The sequence below is a fragment of the Muntiacus reevesi genome, chromosome 13, assembly GCF_963930625.1.
Source record: "Muntiacus reevesi chromosome 13, mMunRee1.1, whole genome shotgun sequence".
NCBI lineage: Eukaryota > Metazoa > Chordata > Mammalia > Artiodactyla > Cervidae > Muntiacus > Muntiacus reevesi.
This window is the reverse complement of record NC_089261.1, coordinates 27101937-27126095: the sequence shown is the minus strand read 5'-3', so window position 1 is coordinate 27126095 and position 24159 is coordinate 27101937. Positions and strand designations below refer to the sequence as shown.

The window sequence follows — 24159 nt, the reverse complement described above, 5'->3', positions numbered from 1 at the left end:
AGACACCATGACCAAGACACAGAGACAGGTACATGCCCAGATTGGCTGAACCTGGAAGAGGAGCAAATTTGCTGGGGAGGACAAGCGGGAGGGCACAAGCCTACCAGCTAAGAGCCCTTGTGTTCTCACCGGCAGACCAAGGATGATGATGACAATGAAAACAGATGCAAGACGAGGATGTCCCCAAACATCTAGAGGCTGCTCCTCTGTGTCAGCATGAGGCAAACACTTCATCTCATTGAGTGCTAAAAGCAGCCCCATGAAGTGAGTCCTATTACTGTTCCCATTTTATGGAAGAGGAGACGGGGACACAGAGGATAAAGGAGGAACCCAGGACCTGTGGTGTGCAAGGGCTGCTGCAACGACAACCTATACCCTGTCACCATGACAACCAAAAGGAAGCTGTGTATAGGGGCTTATTACAGATTAAAAGTGCAACACAGCTGCTGGTCGTGAAGACCCAGGGGCAGCAAGGACATCACGGTGAGGGCTGGGCTGGGCCGCAGTGACGTTTGCCAGGATTCAGCCTGCAGCTCGGCTGTGTAGGCTATGGATGGCAGTGAGCATCCGCCTCCATCCTTCCACCAGGGGCTTGTGGGTCTGGGGACTCCAACTCTGGGCATCTCAGATCTCCCGTTTCCAGGCTGTTACCTTTTCTGTCCCTCTATGCAGAAGGCGGATGAGAACTCAGAACCTGAGGTAACTCCCTCTTCACCACCCCTCCATGCCCAGCTCCCTTTTGGGAGCCACCCACATGCTGACCATCTTCCATTCAGGCTAGATGTATCTCCCACAGGTACTGCCCTGAAAAATGAGGCAACCCTGTTGTAAATGGGGTCCTCCACGCCCTGTTTGCTCAGAGACCCTGGTGTGTGTCTCATCCATGCCTCTGTCCTCAGGGATGCTCCCACCCTTTGGGTTCACAAGGTGAATGTGTGTGGAGGAAACAGATCAGAGTGTTTGCCTCCTGCTGCCATGGCAACCTGCACCCAGCATCTATTCACAAAGCTGACAGCTCCCAGGCTGACAGTCCCATTGGGCCCTCACCTGTAAGGAGTTGAGTATGGCAAACATGTACTGGAAGACCATGGCCTGGTTGTTGACAGCAAGCACGCCAAAGACCCACGAGGTTCCCAGGATGGGCAGCAGCACGGCCACAGCTTTTGCGGTCAACCTGCCAGAGAAACAGGGATGGACTCTGGGTGATGGGCAGGCAGGGGGTGTCCAGATGCAAGGTTTCCAGATGGGAGCAGACAGAGCCGCTGCTGGGAGTGAGACCTGGCTCTTCCCTTCAGGAGACCCTGGGTGAGAAGCTGACCACCCCAAATGTATAAGACAAGGTTGGCGCCAGGCCAGCCCTGGGCCAAGCTGACAGCTCAGCTCTGGTTGGACTGCAACCTGCTCGGGGCATTTGGGAGCCAGCACGTCCACTGGGCAAACTCGGGATGACCGCCCTGACCCAGCCGGTGGTGATGCTGACGGAAATGCTGATTCCAGGTGCCACAGAGGGAAGCAGAGCTGTGGGGCTGGGTAAGGTGGTCGACACACCCAGGGCTGGGGCACCTGCAGCATCAGCTCTGAGGCTCCCCCCTTGGAATGTGAGTTCCTCAAGAAGACGGATCTCAGTCCCTCAGGGTCTGGAGAGCCCAGAACAGAGCTGGTGTTGAGGCAGTGCCCATTAGGTTGTCCAAGTCCTGGTTGTCTCCGATATGCCCTGCAAATCACATGCTAACTGAAGCCCCGTCTACCTGACTCCTGAAACAGCTCAGCTTTCCATGGGGATGGGGATGGAGGGAGGCTCTGCATGTGAGCTTTTTAGAAAGTCTGGAGGCTGATGGGCGCCGTGCTGCCCAGGTCAGCAACCCACACACCCTTCGTCCTTCAGCGCAGTGGCTGACACGGTCTCGCTCACTGGAGGGTGAGTTCTCTGGAGGCTGGACTTTGCATCTCCGCAGCCCCAAAGCGCAGCAAGGCGCCAGGACCTGCGAGCTCTCAGGAAGTGGTCACTGAACGGATGAAGGAAGGGCACATAGATGAGCCTGCAGACGTGGGGCACTTGGATCCAGCCTCTTCCGGGAGCCGGTGTAACAGCCCCAAGGCACTTCCGGGTCAGAAGGCCGAGTTCCCGGCAGTGACAGCTCCTGGCGGCAAATCCCTGAGAAACCAAGGGCTGTTCCCGCATGTCAGCTCTCAGGGAAGCTGCCGCCGTGTGTTTTCATAATGTTAATACAGTTAAAACACCTGAATCTGGGAAATAAAATATCATGAATGATTTAGGTTCAACCTTTAGATCCTGAAAAATCTGTAATTGAAAGGAGCAGCCGCCGACAAATCGGTATCAAATGTGCTACTTTCAAAGAGATGGTTCATTTTTACTTTAAAAAATAGAGCAATAAATGATGAGATCTTGGGAGAAACTCCTCTAGTAGGTTCTCTCTGAGGACTCGTAAACCAAGCTGCCAGGTCTCCTCGTCAAAGGCGGAAGGAGCAGGGTCCCTGCAGAGTCGAAGGCCTGGGCAAGGGGACGCTGTCCATACGCACGCACCAGGCAGGCACGCAAGAAAGCAACTACGTGACTCCTTGATGTGGCCCCCCCGCCACAACTGGCTTCCCCCCGGGGGGCGGGGCCTGCATGGGGCTCCACCTCCCGCGTCCTCTAACCACCCAAGTCTCCACGTCGTTCACATCTCCCTCCACACCACCAGTCCCTGATCTCACTGGGAAAACTGAATGTTCTCTGCTGCTTTCTGGGGAGTCTGAAATCATGACCAATAAATAGAGATGAGAAAGCAGGTGGAAGGCAGCCCATTAGGGCTCCCGAGGAAGCATCTGACCCCATTAGGCACTGAGCATTGAGCTGATGGGCAGGAAGGAGAGGCTTAGATTGAATCCAAGAGACAGAGCCGGAAGTGTCCTGAGGAGGCTGTGTTGCATCTTCTCGCCCAGCTTCCAGGGTTCCTGCTTCACCAGCCCAGGGACGGAACGGTCACTCTAATGACACTAAGAAGGGAGTGAGGGAGCTACCCAGGGTCCAGCTGCACCACGTGAAGAGGAGTCCGTGCTGAGTGACATCAGAGTCAGGGGTCTGTCCAGAGAGACCAGCTGGACTCTCTCCAGAAGGTTGGACCAGGGCCGTTGTGTCACCTGAAGGACACAGGACACAGTGGCATTGCCCCCGTCATGGTTCCTCAGAAAGGCTGAAACACCCATCACGGCCCCATTTCCCATGTGTCAGCCTCCACTCCGAGACCAGGTCCCCACAGAGAGCAGCCAGGTCGTGGACTCAGCTGCCTCCTGGGCCACAGTGCGTGAAGAGGGGACAGGGGCCAGAGAGAGGGGTGGGTGTGAACTGAGACCGAGGCTGCTCTGGGCACAGCTAGGCCAGTGGTCCCCTGGGTACCGAGTCAGAGGGGCAGCAAGAGTCCGTGCTGGAGACAGACCAGGGCCCTGTCTATGGAGTGGAGGGCCTAGGGACTGAGGTTGGGGTGAGGGAGGGTCAGGCTCCTCCCTGGCCAGGCCCTTTGGCTGGGGACAGGCTGCCTCATGGAGCAGCGCTGCCTGTTCTCGCTGATGGAAGAGGAGTGGAAGTGACCCTGACTCAGGAGCATCTCCAAGGTTTCCAGGGGCTGAAAAAGTCCGAGAAGCCAGAGCCACTTGTCAGGTTAATTTACAGTGTTTAGAATTCATTACAGAATAATTGTCTTATCGATTTGCCGCAGATATATTTACTCTTTTCCCTTTCAGATCAGAAAAGATGTAGTGTAGCTAAAGTAACTTACAGAAAGCCAGCTGCCTGGTAACTGTGTCCTGTTTCTAAGTCACTTCAGTCATTTCCGACTCCTTGTGACCCTATGGACAATAGCCTGCCAGGCTCTTCTGTCCATGGGATTCTTAGGCAAGAACACTGGAGTGAGTTGCCATTTCCTCCTCCAGAGGATATTCCTGACCAAGGGATCAAACTCACATCTCTTACTTCTCCTGCATTGACAGACCGGTTCTTTAACACTAGCACCACCCGGGAATCGTGCCTTATTTGTGTAACAGCCCCTAAATTCCCTGCAAGGAGCCACCTCTCCCACTTCCTGGCCCTGTGGTTTAGAGACGCTGCCTGCACCCCAGAACCCGGATGGACCATGTGACTCAGGCCTGGGTTAACTGCTGACTTCCATCCACTGTAACTGATTCATGGATGGGCATATGGCCTGGTCTGAGTCTGCCTGGAGGCTCAGGACCTCTGTCTGATTTTGAGGGAAAGAGACACACTTTCCCATGGACTTGAAACTTCTTTGGCAGCCATTTTGTCACCAGGAGGCACAGTTCACCTCAGGGTGAAACCAACAGGTGATGTGGGGCAGAGAAATGCAGGCAGACTGGGTCCTGGACTAAGCCATTCTAGACTCTCTCCTGGACTCGTGGTTGCCTGTGTTGATAGATATGCCCTTTGCTTGAGTCATCTTGTCTTGGGTTTTCTGACACTTGCAAGCAGCAGATCCCCAATAATGGGGTGAAGGAAGCCCCAGAAGGCAGCAAATGTGAGTGTGGAGACACGTGTTCCTTCTGTGGATGGATCAGCCCCAGCCCAGGTCAGGACAACCTTTGAGATGGCCGCTATCACCCCCACCACACAGATCAGCAAAGCAGGGTGCTATGGGGTTCAACAGCTCACAAGGTCTCAGCAGATAGTAAGGGCTGAGCCACGACCGATGCAGCAGGACAGTCAGGCTTGAGAACCCTCCTCTGTATCCCACCACAAGCTCCTCTAACTTTAGGGGTGAAGCTGTCTCTGGAGGACATCTAATAAACCCCCTATTTCACAGATAGGGCAGCGAGCTGGGCAAGGGAGCTGCTCCTGGTTGAGATGGATGACGGCGTGAGTTCTGTGCTCCCTGTGACGTCAAGTGGACACAGAGCGAGCCCAAGAATATGACCTGTCCTCCTGCCACCCCCGGAGCAGCAGTGGCCAGTGGGGGGGCATGACTGACAGCCCCGGGTCCAGCTTACTTGAGGGCGCTGGGATCTCCATGTATCTTGTAGTTCTCGGCGCTGATCTGTGAAATGACCCTGGTCACCGCGATGAGGATGCCAATGTTGACCTGCACGAGGAGCACAGGAGACAAGGTAAGCACCGGAGCGCACCTGCAGGACGTCTGAGTCCACCTGGCGGCACCCACTCCCCAGCCAGGCTTCTCAAGCAAACAGATGGCACCTCTGGGAGAAATTTAACAGTGTCTTTGAACTTTCAGCTACGCAGATCCCCTGCAAGACTGCTTCCGGGAGCACATATTTATGCTACTGAGAAAAGACAGCCCAACATCCCAGGGCTAGTCCTCAGAAGCACATCAAAGAAAGCACCTCTCAGGCTTCCCTGGTGACCCAGTGGTTGGGAATCCACCTTGCAATTCGGGGGACACGAGTTTGATCCCTCGTCCAGGAGGATCCCACATGCCATGGGGTAACGAAGCCTGTGGACCACAACTAATGAGACTACACTCTGGAGCCTGCGAGCCTGCTGAGCCTACGCACCAGTAAAGCCTGCACACCCTGGAGCCCGTGTTCCACAACAAGAGAGGTCACTGCAGGGAGAAGACCACGCATGGCAACAAAGAGTAGCCACCTGCTCGCTGCAATTGGAGAAAGCCTGCGTGCAGCGATGAAGACCCAGTGCAGCCAAAAATTAATAAATAAATATTAAAAGAAAGAAAGCAAGCACTGCTCCACTCAGCACTGAGGCAAGGAGGTTGTGAACTTCAGAATCAGACAGAACTGGTTCCAACTTCCTTTCACCATGTATTCCCTGGGGGTGACACTGAAGTCCTCTGAACCTCAGTTTTTCCACTTAGTAAGTATTAACACCCACAGTGCAGTCTGAGTGTTGGAAAGATAGGAAATCACACCTCCAAAGCCCCAGGACAGTCTGACTCTCACCTCCTGGCCCCACTCCAGGCTCCCAGCTGCAGGATCCACAGAGGCCATGGTAGAAGATTCTTCATCTTCTGCCCAGTGCTCCCTCCTTGCTAGACAAGGTCCCCTTGGGGTTTGGGGGGCTGGGAAGCTCCCCTTGGGGGCTGAGGGCTGGGGGGCTGCAAGGGTCGGTGGCAGTGGTTCCATCACAACCTGTCCTCTCCCGTGGGCAGCTCTCCAGGGTCCTGAACAGGAGTCTGACCAGGAAGGCGACAGCAGAAGTGACCCCTCCCTCTAGATTTCTTTCCGTTACAGGATCCACGCCAGCTGGAATCCAGGGTTGTGCTGTGGCTGGGGACTTCTTTGTATTTGAAAAGCTCAGAGGTCATTTACAGAATCACTGAGAAGTCAGGCTCCTGGCCATGTGTGAACTTCCAGGCCCGACCACAGGCAAGAACAAAGACTTTCCCTGGCAAGCCTCATAGGGAAAGTGGCCCTCCTCATCCTCGACCTGGGGCACAGCAGGGCATCTTAAGGTCTGAAGGAAGTTGCAGGCAGGGATTCAGGCCCCTCCCACTCTGACCGACCATGCCACACATATATCTGCATTCCTGGCCTGAATACCTGCATTCAGTGCCTTCTTAGGGGGTTCAGCCTGGTACCTTTCCAAAGTACCTCTGCTGATACCCCTTATCTCAGGAGTCTTGCAGACATGTCTCCCCACTCTGCCTCAGTGACCCGCACCTTCTCCACTCCCAGCCCTCCTCCTACCTCCTCCTCCCTGGCTTCCTGGTCCAGGACTCAGCAGCAGCCTCTCCATCAGTGAGCATCCCTGCCTGCACTGTTCTTTGGGATGGAGCACTGGGAAGCTGGCCCTTCTGCCCATTCAGCCCCTTGCTCACACCATCACAGTAAGTGAATAAGGGTTTATTAGCCTTTATGCATGTGTGTGTGTGTCTGTCGTACATTGGTGTCTGACTCTTTGCGACCCCATGGACTGCAGCCTGCCAAGCTCCTCTGTCCATGGGAGTCTCCAGGCAAGAATACTGGAGTGGGTGGCCATTTCCTCCTCCAGGGGATTTTCCCCACCCAGGGATCAAACCCACATCTGTGTCTCCTGCATTGGCAGGGAGATTCTTTACCACTGAACCACCTGAGAAGTCCATTAACCTTTATAGCAGACAACTAACAGATGCTGTCAGTGGGACCCCCATCTTCACTGACTACCTCCACGCCTGGCAGCTTGGCTCCACATGGTCAGGCCCTCTCACTCACTCCCATTCTCTCACCTGTAAAGTGAGGTTAAAGGTGGACATCTCCCAAGGTCAGGGAAGATGGAAGAAGCTGGCAAACAGGAATATCCACAATGCCAGTGCCCTCCCCACTCCACACTGGCTAACCAGGCAACACCCACAGGAAAGCCACACTCAGCAGACAAGAGAGAGGTGGGACAGCACGGATGTGAAAAACGTGGGGGCAGACCATTCAAGTGGGACAGTGACACAGTCACTGGACAGTGACCAGTGACGCCAAGATAGGGGGCGTGAGTTTGATCCCTGGTTGGGGAACTAAGATCCCACATCACAGGCAACGGAGCAACTAAGCATGCACACCTCAACTAGAGAGAAGCCCACGGGCAGCAACAAAGACCAATGCAGCCAAAAATAACCATTAAAAAACAGGAAAGAAGGTGAATTTTAATTCCAGACACTGAGGTTCAGGGAAGTCTGCAAACAGCCTCTTCTGAGGTCAGGTGGATACTGCACAGTCATCTCCGGAGGTGACAAGCTGTGTCACAGAGTTGAGACTATCAGCTGGAGTGGCGAATCAAAAGCACAGACTCTGCTTCTGTCACTAAGATGCATGATTTTCGTGATCAAACGCTTTTCAGTCTCTATGCCTTTGGTTGATTTCTAGACTTCTGATACGTTTGGGTTTCTCCCACCTATACTTCCTCCAGTAAATTCCTTGCATTCTGGGGGAAGAATGCTTAGCGTGGTCCTCTGTCTGCCATCCAGCAAGTGCTGCCTCTCTCACTTTGGGAATTTATATCCTAGGTTCCTCACACACTGGCCAAAGCTGAAGCCTTGTTTGTAACAAGAAGACTGGAAACAACCTGAATTGTTTCTGACAAGGAGCAGGCTGGGGGGCTACCATGGGCAGCCTGCTCCCTGGATGCATTATGGACCAAGGTAGCACTTTCCATGCAGAAAATGCATAGAACAAAGTGAATGTATATTTATATTCATCTATATGGAAATAGATGGGGAGACAGTGAAGACAGTGTCAGACTTTATTTTTTGGGGCTCCAAAATCACTACAGATGGTGATTGCAGCCATGAAATTAGAAGATGCTTACTCCTAGGAAGGAAAGTTATGACCAAGCTAGATAGCATATTAAAAAGCAGAGACATTACTTTGCCAACAAAGGTCCGTCTGGTCAAGGCTATGGTTTTTCCAGTGGCCATGTATGGATATGAGAGTTGGACTGCGAGGAAATTTGAGCGCCGAAAAATTGATGCTTTTGAACTGTGGTGTTGGAGAAGACCCTTGAGAGTCTCTTGGACTGCATGGAGATCCAACCAGTCCATCCTAAAGGAGATCAGTCCTGGGTGTTCATTGGAAGGACTGATGCTGAAGTTGAAACTCCAATACTTTGGCCACCTCATGTGAAGAGTTGACTTGTTGGAAAAGACCCTGATGCTGGGAGTGATTGGGGGCAGGAGGAGAAGGGGACGACAGAGGATGAGATAGCTGGATGGCATAACCGACTCGATGGGCATGAGTTTGAGTAAACTCCGGGAGTTTGTGATGGACAGGGAGGCCTGGCATGCTGCAATTCATGGGGTCGCAAAGAGTCGGACACGACTGAGTGACTGAACTGAACTGAACTGATATCTGTGTAGCACTCCTAGAATACACAAGAAGTTAGCACCAGGGGCATTTCTTTGGGGAGGTGGGTGGAAATCAGAGAACTGAAAGAGAGATGTGGGCAGAGACTATTCATATATATTATTGAGCTTTGCTTTCAAATTTTTAGCCATGTGTGTTAATGTTCAAAAATCAAATTACTTAAATTATAAAAGGGGACTAACATAAATCCTTTTTCCTGTGAATGTCTCAGTGATGTCTTTGGTCTCAGGAGGAAAACATGCTTAACCATGAAGTGTCCCAATAATTTGGGGGAGAGGATGGAGAAGCCACAAAGCCCAGAACCTGGGAGAAGGACGCAAGGGGAGGAGCCTGAACAACCCACGTAGCCCAGAGGTCACATCACAACCACCCCCTCCCTCTGCTGGCTTGGAGGCTGAACTGGGACCCTGCCCCAGACTTCTCAGGTGTGAAGCCAGACGATTCAGGCTATGGTTCACAGACTCCTTGATGTGGTCGCTAAACGGATGATCAGATTACTGCAAATCGTTTCACAGACATAGAAACGCTACAAGTGACTGATCTAATTTCAGATCTTGTGTTATTTCCTGGTCTCTGTATTTAAGACCCGGAAGGAAGCATTTCAATAATGGTTAAGCTGCCGCATGATTGGCTGTTATAATTCATCTTCGTGCCCATCTCTCCAAAGCTTCTGCTGGGGCTTATTTATTTCCCCTCTCTCTCTTTCAGTGTAGGCCTGTCTGATTTCATCTGGCGTGCATGCTTCCTCTGAGTTGGTAAGACAGTCACGTCCGCCACAGCAATATGAGAGAAGGCGCAGTGAACCTCTGATCCCGCATCAACGCACTTAAGTGGGAGACGGCAGCTGCAGGCGAAACAAATCTTCGTATTTTCATGAAAATACAAAGCAGAAGCAGGCCCGGTCCCCCACTGCATTTCACTCGCCCTGGATTGTGCCTGGCAGGAAACTGGGAAAGGCCCTGGAGTGAGGCGTCTATAACGTGAATATCATGTATCTCATCAACTAAGTGTCTCTGCATTAGAACAGCCAACAAGCTACTTATGACAGAACATCAAACCAATAATTCACAAGCTGCATTTCGGCAGATAAAAAGGAAGGGGGAGGATATACACTCAAGACCACGGGGGCCTTCTGCTGGGAGGAGGGAACGATGGGGCAGGGCTTCTGGGGTTCAGACCATGCTGTGTTTCTTAACCTGACTCTGGGCTACTCAGGTATTCATGAAAACTCACTGGGATGTGGCCACGATCTCCCAATGAAAGTATAGAGACACGTATAGACATAGTAAACAGTACGGTTTGTATCTCTACTTGTTTCTATGTCCCTATAGGCATTTAGGACTCTGTATTTATATGCCTATAACTAATTGCACCCATTTCTGTATCTGTATTTAGGAGGAGTTGGTAACTGTATCCATGGGGCTTCCCTGGTGGCTCAGTGGTATAGAATCTGCCTGCCAGTGCAGGAGACCTGGGTTCAACCCCTGGGTTGGGAAGATCCCCTGGAGAAGGAAATGGCAACCCACTCCAGTATTCTTGCCTGGAAATCCAATGGGCAGAGGAACCTGGTGGGCTAGAGTTCACACGGTCACAAAGAGTCGGATATGACTTAGTGACTAAACAACAACTGTATCTGTATTTATGTATCTTTACACACCTGTATTTGTAGAGTCACATAACCACTCTGGTTTGCTTCTTCCTAGGTGAGAGGTGGTTGTTGTTCAGTTGCTCAATTGTGTCCAACTCTTTTCAACCCCATGGACTGCAGCATGCCAGGCTTCCCTGTCCTTTTCCCAGAGTTGCCTCAAACTCATGTCCATTGAGTCAGTGACGCCATCCAACCATCTCATCCTCTATCACCCTCTTCTCTTGCCCTCAATCTTTCCCAGCATCAGGGTCTTTTCTAATGAGTCAGTTCTTCACATCAGGTGCCCAAAGTACTGGAACTTCAGCTTCAGCATCAGCCCTTCTAATGAATATTCAGTGTTGATTTCTTTTAGGATTGAGTGGCTTGATCTGCAGTCCAGGGGACTCTCAAGAGTCTTCTCCAACACCACAGTTCGAAAGCATCAATTCTTTGGCACTCAGCCTTCTTTATGGGCCAACTCTCACATCCATACATGACTACTGGAAAAACCACAGCTTTGACTATACAAAAGTTTGTCAGCAAAGTGATGTCTGTTTTTTAATACATTGTCTAGGTTTGTCATAGCTTTTCTTCCAAGGAGCAAGAGTCTTTTAATTTCATGGCTACAGTCACTGTCCACAGTGATTTTTGGAGGCCAAGAAGATATTATCTGCCACTGTTTCCACTTTTTCCCCATCTATTTGCCATGAAGTGATGGGACCAGATGCCATGACCTTAGCTTTGTGAATGTTGATTTTTAAGCCAGCTTTTTCACTCTCTTCTTTCACCTTCATCAAGAGGCTTTTTAGTTCTTCCTCACTTTCTGCCATAAGGATGGTATCATCTGTGTATCTGAGGTTATTGATTCCAGCGTGTGCCTCATGAAACCTGACATTTCACCTAATGTACTCTGCATATAAGTTAAATAAGCAGCATGACAATATACAGCCTTGATGTACTCCTTTCCCAGTTTTGAACCAGGCCATTGTTTCATGTGAGAGAAGGACTTTAAAGCTTCAGTCTTTTCTCTTCCCTGGCTTGGAGGCTCTCTCCCCAGTGGGGCCGGCATGGAACAAGCCCTTTAGGAGGCTCAAGTTGTGTCCCTGTTTCTGTAAGTCCTGCTGGCCCCATAGGTATATCTGTACTCAGGCTCACTGAAGGACATCCATGGAATGACATCCATGTCCCCTCATAATCAGGTAGGATGGTTTGTGAAGGGACAGTTGGGAGGGGGGGTCAGTATCTGCCAGTGGGGTGAAGGGTGAGCTGTTCCCAGAAGGGGCTTGGATCTGCCCTTCCCCGGGCCCCGTCATGGGCCCAGCAGGCCTCACCATGACAATTTCTGTCCCCCAGGTCCTTGCCCCTCCAAGATCAACCTCACCGGGACACACAGAAACCACATGCCCCAACATGAACCTGCACCTTGCCAAAGTGTTTTAGTTTAAAATTGCCGGGTGTTTTTTATATGCATGGGCTATGCAAGCAGGTAGCCCCCAGATAGGACTCCCTCTGGAGGGAACCCTATCCCATTGCATCCATCCAGATGTTTCTTTCCCACAGACGTACTCATGTGAACCCGCACCCAGACAGAGCTGTGCACACTTTACACAATGGAGCCAGGCCGTATCTGTGATCCTGAAAACTGCTGTCTTCAGGGGGCCCTTGAACAATGGAGAACAACTCAACACACACAACCTCAGGTCCTCAGAGGAGACAAGGGACATGAGACGCACCCAACCCCAGCCAGCATGAGCCCTGAGGGTCAGAGAGGCTGGGTCTCCGGACCCCTCCACTGCGTCCCCCAGCCCAGGGTCTGCATGATTTTTCTCTCAAGGTCCAAGTAGCAAATAGTTTTGGCTTTCTAGGCTTCACAGTCTCTACTGAAACAACTCAACTCAATGGCTTCAGTGTGACAGCTGCTGCAGATGACTTGTAAGTAATTGCCTGTGCTCCTACACAGGATTTACCACGTGGGCCACCGCTGGCAGACCCTGCACTCGACTGTGAAGTCGCCGAACAGGTCTAGGTCTACACCGCCCTCCTCATCATCCAAGGCTCCCTGACTTTCCCTGGCCCTCCTCAGACCTCAAGCTGGCTCCATGGTGGAATCCCCTGGAGCTCTGAAAAGTCCTAGAGCCCACATCCAGTAAATCTAGAACCTCTAAGGTGGGAACTGCTCCCAAGCTCCCCAGTAATTTCCTTGCTAACAAGTTTGAGAACTGCAGTCCTCAGGTGTTGATGACTGATGTCAAGGAGAGCGGCTAGGGTGGGGCTGGAGGTAATACCCCCCAGGATGGACAGTGGGGCTCCAGTGATCCTGGAGGACCTGGGGTGCAGGGACCCTGCTGCAGCCAGACCCCACACTGCGGTGGGTGGGGGGAAGGATCCAGGCAGGGAAGCCTTGGATCCCCCACTGTCACTGACTGAAGTCAGATGAAACACTCAGATCACCCAGGGAGACTGGGAGGGGGTGATGCTGCCGGGCCTTCCAGACCTGAGGGGTGAGGTCAGCACAGAGAGAGAGAGAGCAGGGATGGGGGACTTACACATTCAACTGCTTCCCTTCCACCCCCAACCACCATCCATGCTCTGACCTGGAGGCTTTAATTGTCGGGGGGACTGGAGTCAGTCAGCTGTGTCTCCATTTGGGTGACAAAGTGAAGGGTCTTCCCTGACCCCAGGAGCAGGAGACGAGAGTGCCCGCCGGGTCGCTCACAGGGGCCTCTGTCATCCTGTGAGAGGCTGGGTGTAATATGACTGTAGACAGTCTTCACACAGCCCTGGGACAGGGGACAGCCTGGACTGAAGGCTCAGGGACCCATCACCACAATAACGTGCCACCTCCCATAGCTGAAAGCAATTAAATGAAGAACCCTGGTCTGTGCTCGGAGCTCAGAGTTCCTGCAGAGGATGGACACCTGAGACGACAGTCCCGTCCCTTCCCCAACCTGGCGGCCCTTCTTGGAAGGAGACCGCCTTCACAGAGCAGGTGTGCATCACCCTGGCCTTGCAGAGACAGCTGTGCCCCCTTCCCTCATGGAGGTGACCCTGCTACATGATTCTGACCATCCATGATGGATAAAGAAAGAAAAGCCCCAAGCACAAGGGAGCCAGCAATCAGAGATGGGGTGTGTGGGACCCTGGCTCCTGCGAGACAGAGGAGCTGAGGGCAGAGGGACAGCATCGGAACCCAGGGAGTCTGTGGCCAGGGCAGCACGGGCACTGCAGACAGGAGTGTGGTCTGTGGGGGATGGAGCAGCCCCTGCCCCCCACTGTCCTGCTTGAGGGAATTGGGGATGCACTCCTGGGCCCTCCTCTTCTGAGTCTGGTCCACATCCATACAGATCACCCCTCCCCACCCCGGGCAGGAGGGGCACAGTATCAGGATTGGTTGATGCCCACTTCTCCCACCAGGGCCCCATGTGGATCTTACAGAGAGCCCAGGGGCCCTGAAGCCCCACAGAGCTGGGAGCACAGCCCCGCCTCTCCTCTGGCACAGACGCTTGAGCGCTGGGACCACTGGGGATCCAGGAGGCTTGCAGCACCCCCCTACTCCCCATCTCCTGCTTGTACCTGTGGACGCCCCAGAGCCCACATCACCTGGAAGGAGATGAGCATGGAAGGGAGCGAGTCAGTGCAGCCAGAACGAGGGGATCGTGTGCGGGGCTGGCACCACCCGCCCTCCCTCGGGTCCCAAACAGACGAGGACACCACAATGAGGTCCCCGCTCTGCCCTTCCAGAAACCCTTTACCAAGAAGATGCTGCTGCACCTCATGTAGCATGAGGATGCCTGAATGGAATTTTAATTAAGAAGCAGGAAGCCACATCTTCAGGAATCTTCCCTTGGACACATTTCTAATTAACCACCAGGGCCCAGGGCTTCAGTCCCTGTCAGTGAATATGCAACAAAGTCAAAAGAAGGTTTCAACTCAGCAGCTGGGGAAGGGAGCAGGGGGTGAGAGAAAGGGGGGCTGGCTTCACAATATTTAGGAAATATCCCCGTGGGGGAGGGGAGCAGGGTGGTGGGCTTCAATGCCGTCCACAGACCCTCTTGAAGTCCATCCTCTCACCGCCATCACTGGTGACATGGGAAGCTGGGTTTGTCATCAGGATTGGGAGGCGATGAATGAGGACACCAAATGCACAATTGTCTCCGGCTGGAGTCCCCTCCCACGCCTTCAGTATCAGGGTCACCCAGGGTGCTTCAAAGACAGCAGCCTTTGGAGAGGTAATAAACACAGCCTTGACCCCACCCTGGGGGTGTGTGGAGAGCATCCTCTGGAGTCTCAGCCCAGAGTGTGAAGAGTGTTTTGTGGATGCTCAGGGTGGGCAAGAGGGTTGTGGGGGAGGTTTCCTGGTATCAGCCCCCAACACCTGTGGGGAGAGATGCTCAGACTGGGACAGCATGGGGATGCCTCACCCCTGACCAGACCCCAAATACTGAGCAGGGTGCAAGGATGCTGTTCCCCTCTCCCCAAAGCCCCCTTCTCACAGGGCTTCCTGAGAACCCCCACCTCCAGGCCCTGGAGTTCAGGGGGGTGACCCCTGGGCAGCCATGTGGTTCAGGCCCGAACAATCATCTGTCTCCATCTCAGTCTCCGTGATTGGCTCTGGGACAGGCACCTGACCCACAGGAACCAATCAGAATCTGCCCTGGGACTTCTGTGGGGACTGCTGGGAGGAGTGCCTCCCTCCCCACCTTGAGCTGAAGAGTGTTGTCAGGGTGCCAGCTCCATTAGGAGCTGTCCTCCCCAGGAAAGCCTGCCTGATCCAGATGGAGACAGCAAGGAGGCAGCGGGGCCTACTCAGCGGCAGCGCTGAGTAGGAGATACCAGCTGACATCACTGAGTGCCCAGAACCAGCCATGTTTGATTCCCTCGTGCTTCCCAGGACTGAGCCTTTTCTGCTCAAGAGAGCTCAAGCTGGTTTACTAGCACCTGGGGAGAAGGAGGAGGAGAATACCAAGAGGAAGATGGCAAGGAGAAGGGGAGGAGGAGAGGAAGGGAACACCTAAAGCAATACAGCTGCAATCAGGGCCAGGAGTTTATCATTCAATCTGCTCCTCTATAAAACAGAAATCACTGTCTCTTCAAGTAGCTATTTCAAGGGCAAGGAAAAGAGACATTTAATGTAAAAACATCTTTCTTAAAAGATCTCTATAAATTTCAGCCTTTATCATTAATGTTAAATAACTTCACCAGAAACTAAGTACAAGGACCCAGGGTTAGAAATGTGACCTAGGTCTAGCCAATCAGAGCATTTCAGAACTTTGGCCAATCAAAGCATTTCATTCCTCTGGCCACAGGGAGGGCTGATCAATCAGGACAGTCTGTTCCTCAGGCCAGTCAGAACATTCTGCTTCCCAATCAGAACACTCCATTCCTCTGGTCAATCAGAGCATGTTGCTCCTCTGACTTCAGTGAGAGAGGGGGTCAATGGTGGGCAGAGTTCCAAGTCAAGCTCATTAGAAATGATGAGAATCAATCATAGGATTTTGTGGGACATGTCAGCAGAACAATAGCAAGAAAAGTAAAGGAGTTTTTTCCCCCCAAGATGGATACTGAAATTTTGTGTGGTCCTAAGAGTTCCTTACCAGCATCTGGGGCAGCCTAAGAATGGAGCCGACTTACAGGAAAATAGAGCTGAGATGTGAGAAGCCAGAAACACGTGGAGATGGCCATGTCTGAATCCTGAACCCAGCAGCCATGACAAGCATTCCTGACTATGAGTTTATAAATCCCGATTTCTGTCAACCTCTCTGAGTAGGTCCTTCATAATCACAGGAGTTCTGTTACCTGTGGTTCCCAGGGAGCTTTGACTAAAACTTCCTAACGCAGCCTTGGATCCTGCATCTCCTTGACCATGGAGATGTGCATGTGAGGAAATTATGAAAGAACAGCGAGAAGGAAAAGAACCAGCTGGGTCTGCACTGCCCCACCTGGGTGCACACCCATACTGGTTGCTTTGGCGGGAAAAGCACCAAGGGCCTTAACCTGGTCTGCATTAAATCTGAAAACATGGCCAACCTTGCCAAGTATCTTTTGGAGTAATGAGGCTCTGGGTCAGGGGCCACAAGAGGGGCTGTAATAGAATTGGTGTTGCCACAGCCTCGGACATTACTCCCGGGGATCCCAGCCCCATCTCCACATAGCCCAGTGCTTCCTCTACTCCACTACCCCCAGCCCCACCCAGCTCCGCACCCGCAAGACAGAGAACATACCACGATGATGAACAGGGCAGGGGCCACAAAGGCCCAGATGGCGCCATTCCCGAGTGACAGCCAGCAACTGTGGAGGGACACAGAAGGTTACATCAATGCATCGCCCCACCCACTCCAGCGCAGGGGCCCTGCATCCACAAGAGGACAGGGACAATGTGGGCATGGTGACCATAATACCGTCAATCCCAACAGACGTGCCTGTATCCTGCTCACGATCTCAAGAGCATTCCACTCTTGGGAAGAACGTTCTAGGTCTGCAGACTGGCTCAGGAAAAAGAAGGCTTTTACAGGTCACCTAGTTAGTGAAAAACTTCACCATCTCTGCAGAGTCTAGCCAAAATCCAACAGAGGCTTTCATTTTATTATGATAAATAAATAGGTCTTTGCCTATTGGAGGAGTGAGGAGGCATCATGTGACACAGGGCTGACCATCTTCATCGGCTCATCAGCTATCTGCCCCTCCTAGCAGTGCCCCCTCAACCGAGAGGAATGGTCCCAGTGGATCCCAGCCACGGCTCTGACTTCCAGAGAAGCCTTGTCTGGGATGTAGGGTCCAGTTTTAAGGTTGTGAAATTCCTCCTGGCTTCCGATACGTGATTCCAGGGGCTCAGGCAGGACCGCCAGGCCCTCTACTACCTCATTTCTCTCCAGAGCTTCAGAACTGCCAACAGCCCGGATGTCCCTTAGACACATCCCTCCCTGGATCTGGGGGCAGCCCCAGGGGCCTGGCACACCCGCTGGGATCTGGTCAGGCCCACGACGCATCCTCACTGACTCAGGACGTGGATGTCACCTGGTCACTCACTCACACCTACTCAAGGAGCATGGCCCCTGCCCCCAGCTCTGCAAACCCAGAGGCACATCATCCCCTGTGACTCCATAGCACCCTCCGAGGCAGGCGCTGTGATGATGCTCGCCCTGCAGAGGAGGAGGCTGAGGCCCAGGGAGGTTAGGGGACCCAAGCCCATGCTCCTGCACCTGCCTTTCTGACCCCAGTCCTCCCCCTGAGACCTCCTGGATCAGGAGACATGAAGTGTCCCAGACATGAGACAGGGCCTGTAAGAGGCTCGTTCCTGTCTGGAATCCAGACCCTGGAGAGAAGAGCCTCCTGTCTGAGGATGCGGCATCTCTCATGGAAACACACGGTGAGTACAGTGGTCCCTCTGCAGAGGGGCAGCTCCGGCCCAGGCTCCCTGAGAGGGTGATGACTCTGCAGGAGGAAGCCCGTGCTTTCCACCGCTGTCATGCAGAGTGTTAAGTGGACAAGCATCTTCAGATCCCCCATCCCCACCAGACACTCAGTGACCCTCCGGACATTTGCCAAGGCTGCCTCGCTCTCAGGCACGTGTGTGGGTGAGAGGCTTATATCAGACTCAGACCCTGGAGCTGAGCCACGCGCTGTGGGCGGCCAGCATCTGCACTCCCAGATGGAAAGAAACTGAACAAATGCCAACGAGATGTGTCTGAGATGAAGTTTCTTCTTTTAATTTGCGCCTTGACTTCAGATACCACACAGGCTTGCAAGGGATGGGCCAGAACAATGGTTGTTTAATCATTCTTCTTTCAGTATGCACTCAGACAGCACTTTCTTTAAAAGCCTCATCTCCAGGAAATTGTTGCCCTAAAGTGGAATAAGCCAAATTCCTCCCAGTTTAGCAACTCAGTTGAGAAATTATCTCAGGCTGAAGTCATGACCAAGTTTAACTCCCTCTCTCTTCTTAAACTCTCTCCATGGTGTCTTCTTTCGAGAGGCGGCAGCCTCCTAAAGACGGTTGAGCTAAAGCCTTTTTCTCTTTGGGAGGAAAGGAAATCAACTTTCTAGAACCTGAACACCTGGCCTGGCTGCCCAGCACCAACCCAGCCTCTTCTTGATTCAACTCTGGACCCACCAGCTGCAGTTTCAAAACAGTGGCATGAGGTCTAGAACATACAGGGTCCCATCTGCTGCCGCCCCCGCGAGAACCTTGGGGCCCCCTGCGGGCGCACACTGGTCTACAAGCACACAGTCTTGTGTTCACTTGACTGTAAGTCAATGAGACTTCTTATGAACTAGGCACTTGCTGACCAACACAAAACTGGGCTCCACGGGTGACCAGACAGCATGTCTAGGAAAACTGTAGGGATGGAAAGTTCCCATTAGAAACTTGTACCGGCCACACAGTCCTGGAGGCACGAGGACCCCCTCGTTGCTAGTTTCAAGGTAGGAGAAAGCCCAAAACACTTTTTTTTAAGAAACTGTCAGGGCTGGAAGATGCCAGCCTTGGACAGACCCCTCCCCCAGAAGAACACAGGAAGCCAATGAGCCGGGGCCATGGGAACCTTCCCCACGGGAGTCCTGCCAACACAGGATCACCCTTTCACTTACTTCTTACTTGTTCCATAACTGTCCATGGCAAAGACTATTGAAATGATACAGATCAGAAGAGGAAAACCTGCAAAAAATGAGAGCAGAGTACCGTATTAGCGCCAGTCTCTTTTGATGCATTTATTCATTTTATACCTGATGGATACAAAAAACTGTGTGCTGAGTGCTGAGGGCACAGAACAGCCTCTAGGATCCAAGGACTTAAGAGTCTAAACAAAGAGATAACACACATGTGCATTTTAGGGCAGATCCGTTATGAATCTATTCTATATCTGAAAACCGCTTCTGGCTGCTCAGAAAGCAGCCGTGCATACCCAGGGCCTCTGACTGATCAGTGCTGTGAGCACAGGGTCTCCCTCTGCTTCCCTGCAAGGAAGGGACGGGGGAGAGACAGCAAGGGGCCCCTTCCACCCACTGACCCTCCCCTCCAGGAGAAAGGGCTCCTGACCAGGAAACTGCACTTGGCAGATTCCAAGGAACAAAAGGTGGGGGAATACATTACAACAAGTGGCTCTCTGTTGCCCGCCCCCGAGCTGAGTCTGTCCCACCCATGGGAGACCTGCTCCAGGACCCAGAGGGAGCCTGCTCCCTCTCACTCCAGGCCTGGGCACCTCAAAGCCACAGCCCTCCTGGGATGTCTGGTGGCTCAGTCAGTCCCACACCTGCCTTTCTGAGGATCAATTTTAAATTATCTTGAAAAGGGGTTTCTGGAGAATCATCCCATCTCTCAAACACTTTGTCTTGATGTCAAAATAGTCTGCATCACAGGACGTCTGCACAAGACAGTCATCAGGCTTTCACAGGAGAAGAGCAGCCTCTGGGGAGAGGTGTTGGGACCAGGAGGAGGTGCGCCTCTCACCGCTGACCTGCTACCACACTGGGTTCCCCACCTGTATGCACGACCTCCTAGAAGCCAAAGCCTTTCCAGATGTTGGAGCCGCTGGCTGCAGGCTTCCTGCCTTGATGGACCCAGAGTTACAGGAGACAAGCGGGGTCCTGGGACCAGGCCCCCACCCTGCTGCCCACTCACTGAGGGCCTCAGTTTCCTCAGATGTCACAGGGAACCCCCACTGCCTGGCTCACTTAGGGTGGGAGGAATACACGGGACCTAAGATGGTAAGGGACCTTGGCATGGTGCACCAAGGTCCCCCCGCTTCCACCTTCCCAAGGAAGCCCAAGCCTCAGGGTGCAGGAGAAGTAGGCCCTGCGGGAGCACTGGGTCCACAGGACAGCCTGGCAGGTGCACATGGGGCCCTGGCAGAGGCCCCAGGGCCCCATTTGGGTGGGTTCTGAAAGGCAGGAAGAATTGGAGGGGCCAGAGAGGATGAATTTCCAAACTCAGTGGTTGAGGCTTCACCTGGAGCCGCCACACCTCTCGCCACTGATCCTGGCCATGGCGGGGGCCCAAGTCAGAGGCTGCCATCTCTTTACTGCCCAAATTTAAATGGAAGACTCAAAGCTTCTTTTTCTGCCTTCACAACTGTGTTGTGATGTGTTTCTCCCATGATCCCCAAAGCAACACTGACAGTCCTTGGTCATGGCTTCCCCAGCACCATCCTCTGTGTCCTGCAGAGGACAGGCCACGAAAGGTGACCAGAAGGGTATGAGAAGAGGGCAAGTTCCACTCTCTGCTTTCTCTGAAACACACTGCAGGAGCCACAGGGATCAGGTGAGGGTGTTGTTAAGAAGGAAAATTCACAGGCGGCAGGAAGAGAAGTGTGGGAGGAGGATGCAGACATCAGTCAGCAGGAAGAGCCTAGGTTTTGGAGCCAAACGACACATGGTTCTATCCCCAGGGCCACCCTGGACCAGCTGTGCAGCCTCAAGGGCTCAGCTGAACCTCTCTGGGTCGCCAGGTTCTCACTCTGGAAACGGAGGCGACATCAGGCTACTATGAGGACCACACGAGCTGAGGCCATGGACATGATCAAGGAGGCATTGATGTACAAAGCCCATCTCTGAACAATAACCTCCACTATTACTAACAAACTCAGATGTCTTTTCCACTGTTGCCTTCATCTGAAATTCACACCTCATTAACCCACACAGACACGTGACCTGCTTCTGCAAACAACTTGAAGTCCCTCTGGCCCTGTCCTCTGGATGTTGACTGTATGGAGCTCAAGAAGTGCTTACTTTGGACTTCCCTGGTGGCTCAGTGGTAAAGAATCCACCTGCCAATGCAAGAGACATGGGTTCAATCCCTGGTCCAGGAAGAGCCCACATGCCATGGTGCAACTAAGCCCGTCCACCACAACTATTGAGCCTGTGCTCTGGAACTTGGAAGCTGCAGCTACTGAGCCCATGTGCCCTATAGCTTGTGCTCTGAAACAGGAGAAGCCGCTGCAATGAGAAGCCCATGCACCGGAACTAGAGAGTAGTCCCCACTCTCTGCAACTAGAGAAAAGCCCACGCAGCAAAAAAGACCCAGTACAGCCAAAAATAAGTAAATAAATAAATCTTTTAAAGAAAGAAGTGTTCTCTTTGGAATGTGGTGACCTTTCAGAGTAACCACACTGGCTGTTGCCTCCTAAAATCCAGGGAAGTGGGGAGGGGTGATGTAAGGAGTGACCATAAGGAGCATTGCTATGAAATATTAACCTGGACACACACAGCAACATATGGAGAGGATGGATAATATGAAATCCAACACAGGGGTAGGGATGTCTCAGCAGAAAGGGGCAGAGAGATAACAGGGCCAGGAGACAAGTGGTCCACCCTCTGATAGAAGTCACTGAGGCGGTATTCTGGATGCCTCGCTCTGGGCACGTGAGAGGTTTGCACTTCCATATCCAAAGCTGTTGGATCATCAACTCCTTCTGGGCTGTGAGTTGTGAACAGAAGGGACACATGCCTCTATCGGTCAAGTGTTTAATTTCCAGGGTGATATCCACCCGGACCATCTTCTCTCTCACAGCAACCAGCTATGGCTCAAGGCAGCAACTTCCCCATCACCCTGGGCTGCTGAGGGACTGCCCTGAGCAGAGCCCCTCTGTGGCCACCAGCCCACTGAGGACACACAGGGTACACAGGAGATAAACGTTGCTGTTTTCAACTGATGTGAGTTGGAAGCAGCTTGTTATGGCAGCATGATCTAGCCTGTCCTGACTCACACACCTCCCAAGATCTTGGTACTATGTCACTTCCCTGGGATACCAGCATGATTTCAGAGAAAGGCAGGGTCTAAAATGAACTACAATGAAGTTTTCAACCCTAGATGAGTGAAAGTGAAAGTGTTAGTTACTCAATCATGTCTGACTTTTTGCCACCCTAGGGACTATAGCCCACCAGGCTCCTCTGTCCATGGGATTCTCCAGGCAAGAATACTGGAGTGGGTTGCCATGCCCTCCTCCAGGAGATCTTCCCAACCCAGGGATCAAACCTGGGATCTCCTGCACTGCAGGCAGATTCTTTACCATCTGAATCACCAGGGAAGCCTAGATGAGTGGACACTCACAAAAGAAATGAAGTCATAACAGACAAAAATGAAGCAAGCTGGATTTCTTTCGCTTCTGAGTTTATGATTGATTCTCTGACCACTTCTGAATTTGTGGTCAGAGATTCATGTCTCCTGCACCAACACATAAACAAACACTCAATTGTTTATCACTCACCTCCTCTCCCAGTTCCCAGGTGAACTCCTTGAGGACAGAGATTACATTTCACCCACCTTACAAGTTCAAGCATAGGGCCTGACATATGTATGGCAAAACCTCGGGTAGGTTGTTCATGGGACACCTCCAATTCCAAGTCAGCTAAAACCACAATCCCTGAGTTTCAAAAAATGATACCGTTTGAAGGTCGCTGTAAGAGCAGGCTGAAAATCTCTAGGGAAGTGGCCTCTCTCTGGGGGATCCTTCCTATAGTGTGACCTCCCAGGGCCCTGGGTCAGCCTCTAGCTCCCTCCTAGTTAATAACTGCGGGTAGAGAGAGTCCAGCCACCGGCAGACTGTCTGTACTCAGGCCCAGAGCTAAGTCTAACCAATCTGAAGGAAGGGTGCAGTTCTGAGCCCTGATGAAATCAGTTAAGGGGACGCAGACTGGAGACAGAGGTGGCAGGCCTGCTAGAACCCATCCCAGCCCTCTATTTGGAAGGAGTCTCTGATGGAGGCTGTGCAGGCCTAAGAACACCCACAGGGAAGACACTGGGATCAGAAACCACACAGTCACAGCCACTGCTGTCAAGTAGGAATGGAAACTCAGGGTTTCCAGATCTCCTCATTTCTCAAAAGAACCCGTAATTTTATGTAAAACTCCATTTTTATGTATTGGCAAATATTTCATTGTTTTTCCTCTAATACATTGCAGGCTAAAGAAGCCATCCTTCATGGCTGGATTGGATTGTGACCCCCACCTCTACCCTGAACCAGCATAGATGGCTCCTGTCACTGCAGAGACAAATTCCACACTTAATTCATTTCAACCGTCCTTGCTGTGGCTATGGGGTGTGCAACACACGGACACGTACATACAAATCTAAACTGTATGGCCATTTCCATAAAAAAAACTAGTCATCACAGGTGGTTGATCACACATCATCCTGTAAACACTTACTAAATGAAGACAGAAGTCAGAGGCAGGAGCAACCCGCCTCTTTCAGGGAGTCACAGCTGGATGGAAGGAGACGGTCATGCTTGAGTGGGGCCCATGAGTCTCCTCTCCCCCCATTTCGTTAGCCAGCTCAAAGCACAAAATAAAATGTTTGTCTGTTCCCTGCACCACGAGAACTGTGAAAATTAAATCTATTGCAAGAAAACTAGAAAGGAGTAGCAGGTCCCTGATGATGGACTAATGCTTTATAGCAAATGCAAGAATGCCAGGTGTCCATTACTCTGGCAGGAAGCAGGGTCTCCTATGTTCTGGGGCTCCACCTCGAGATGGGCAAGGAGGAAGTTCAGCAAAGGAGTCACGTCAATGGGAAGGTAACTCCCAGGATAAAGGGCCACCATAACTGATGAAAGTTAGCTTTTAAAAAAACACAAGCATATATAAAGTCTCTGTAAATGTTCCTAAGGGCTTGCTGCAAATTAAGAAGAATTTATTCAAGAAAACCTACTAAAAATAGAGAGTAAAACAGACAGACTAGGACACCTGGGCTACAATCTGCTCCACTCCAGGCAGGCTTGGCTAAC

The 24159-nt window shown here is 52.2% G+C and overlaps 1 protein-coding gene across 2 annotated transcripts in view; it reads right to left on the bottom strand.

The window, feature by feature from the left end:
• ADGRD1 (adhesion G protein-coupled receptor D1) overlaps positions 1-24159 on the bottom strand; it is a 174403-nt gene that overhangs the window by 5523 nt on the left and 144721 nt on the right. For both annotated transcript variants that reach the window (XM_065904023.1, XM_065904024.1), the window contains 4 exons: positions 19028-19094; positions 16663-16729; positions 5002-5093; positions 1048-1174 (listed from right to left, as the gene is read on the bottom strand). In XM_065904023.1, coding sequence (XP_065760095.1) covers positions 1048-1174; positions 5002-5093; positions 16663-16729; positions 19028-19094 — 353 coding nt within the window. The remainder of the gene's footprint in view (positions 1-1047; positions 1175-5001; positions 5094-16662; positions 16730-19027; positions 19095-24159) is intronic.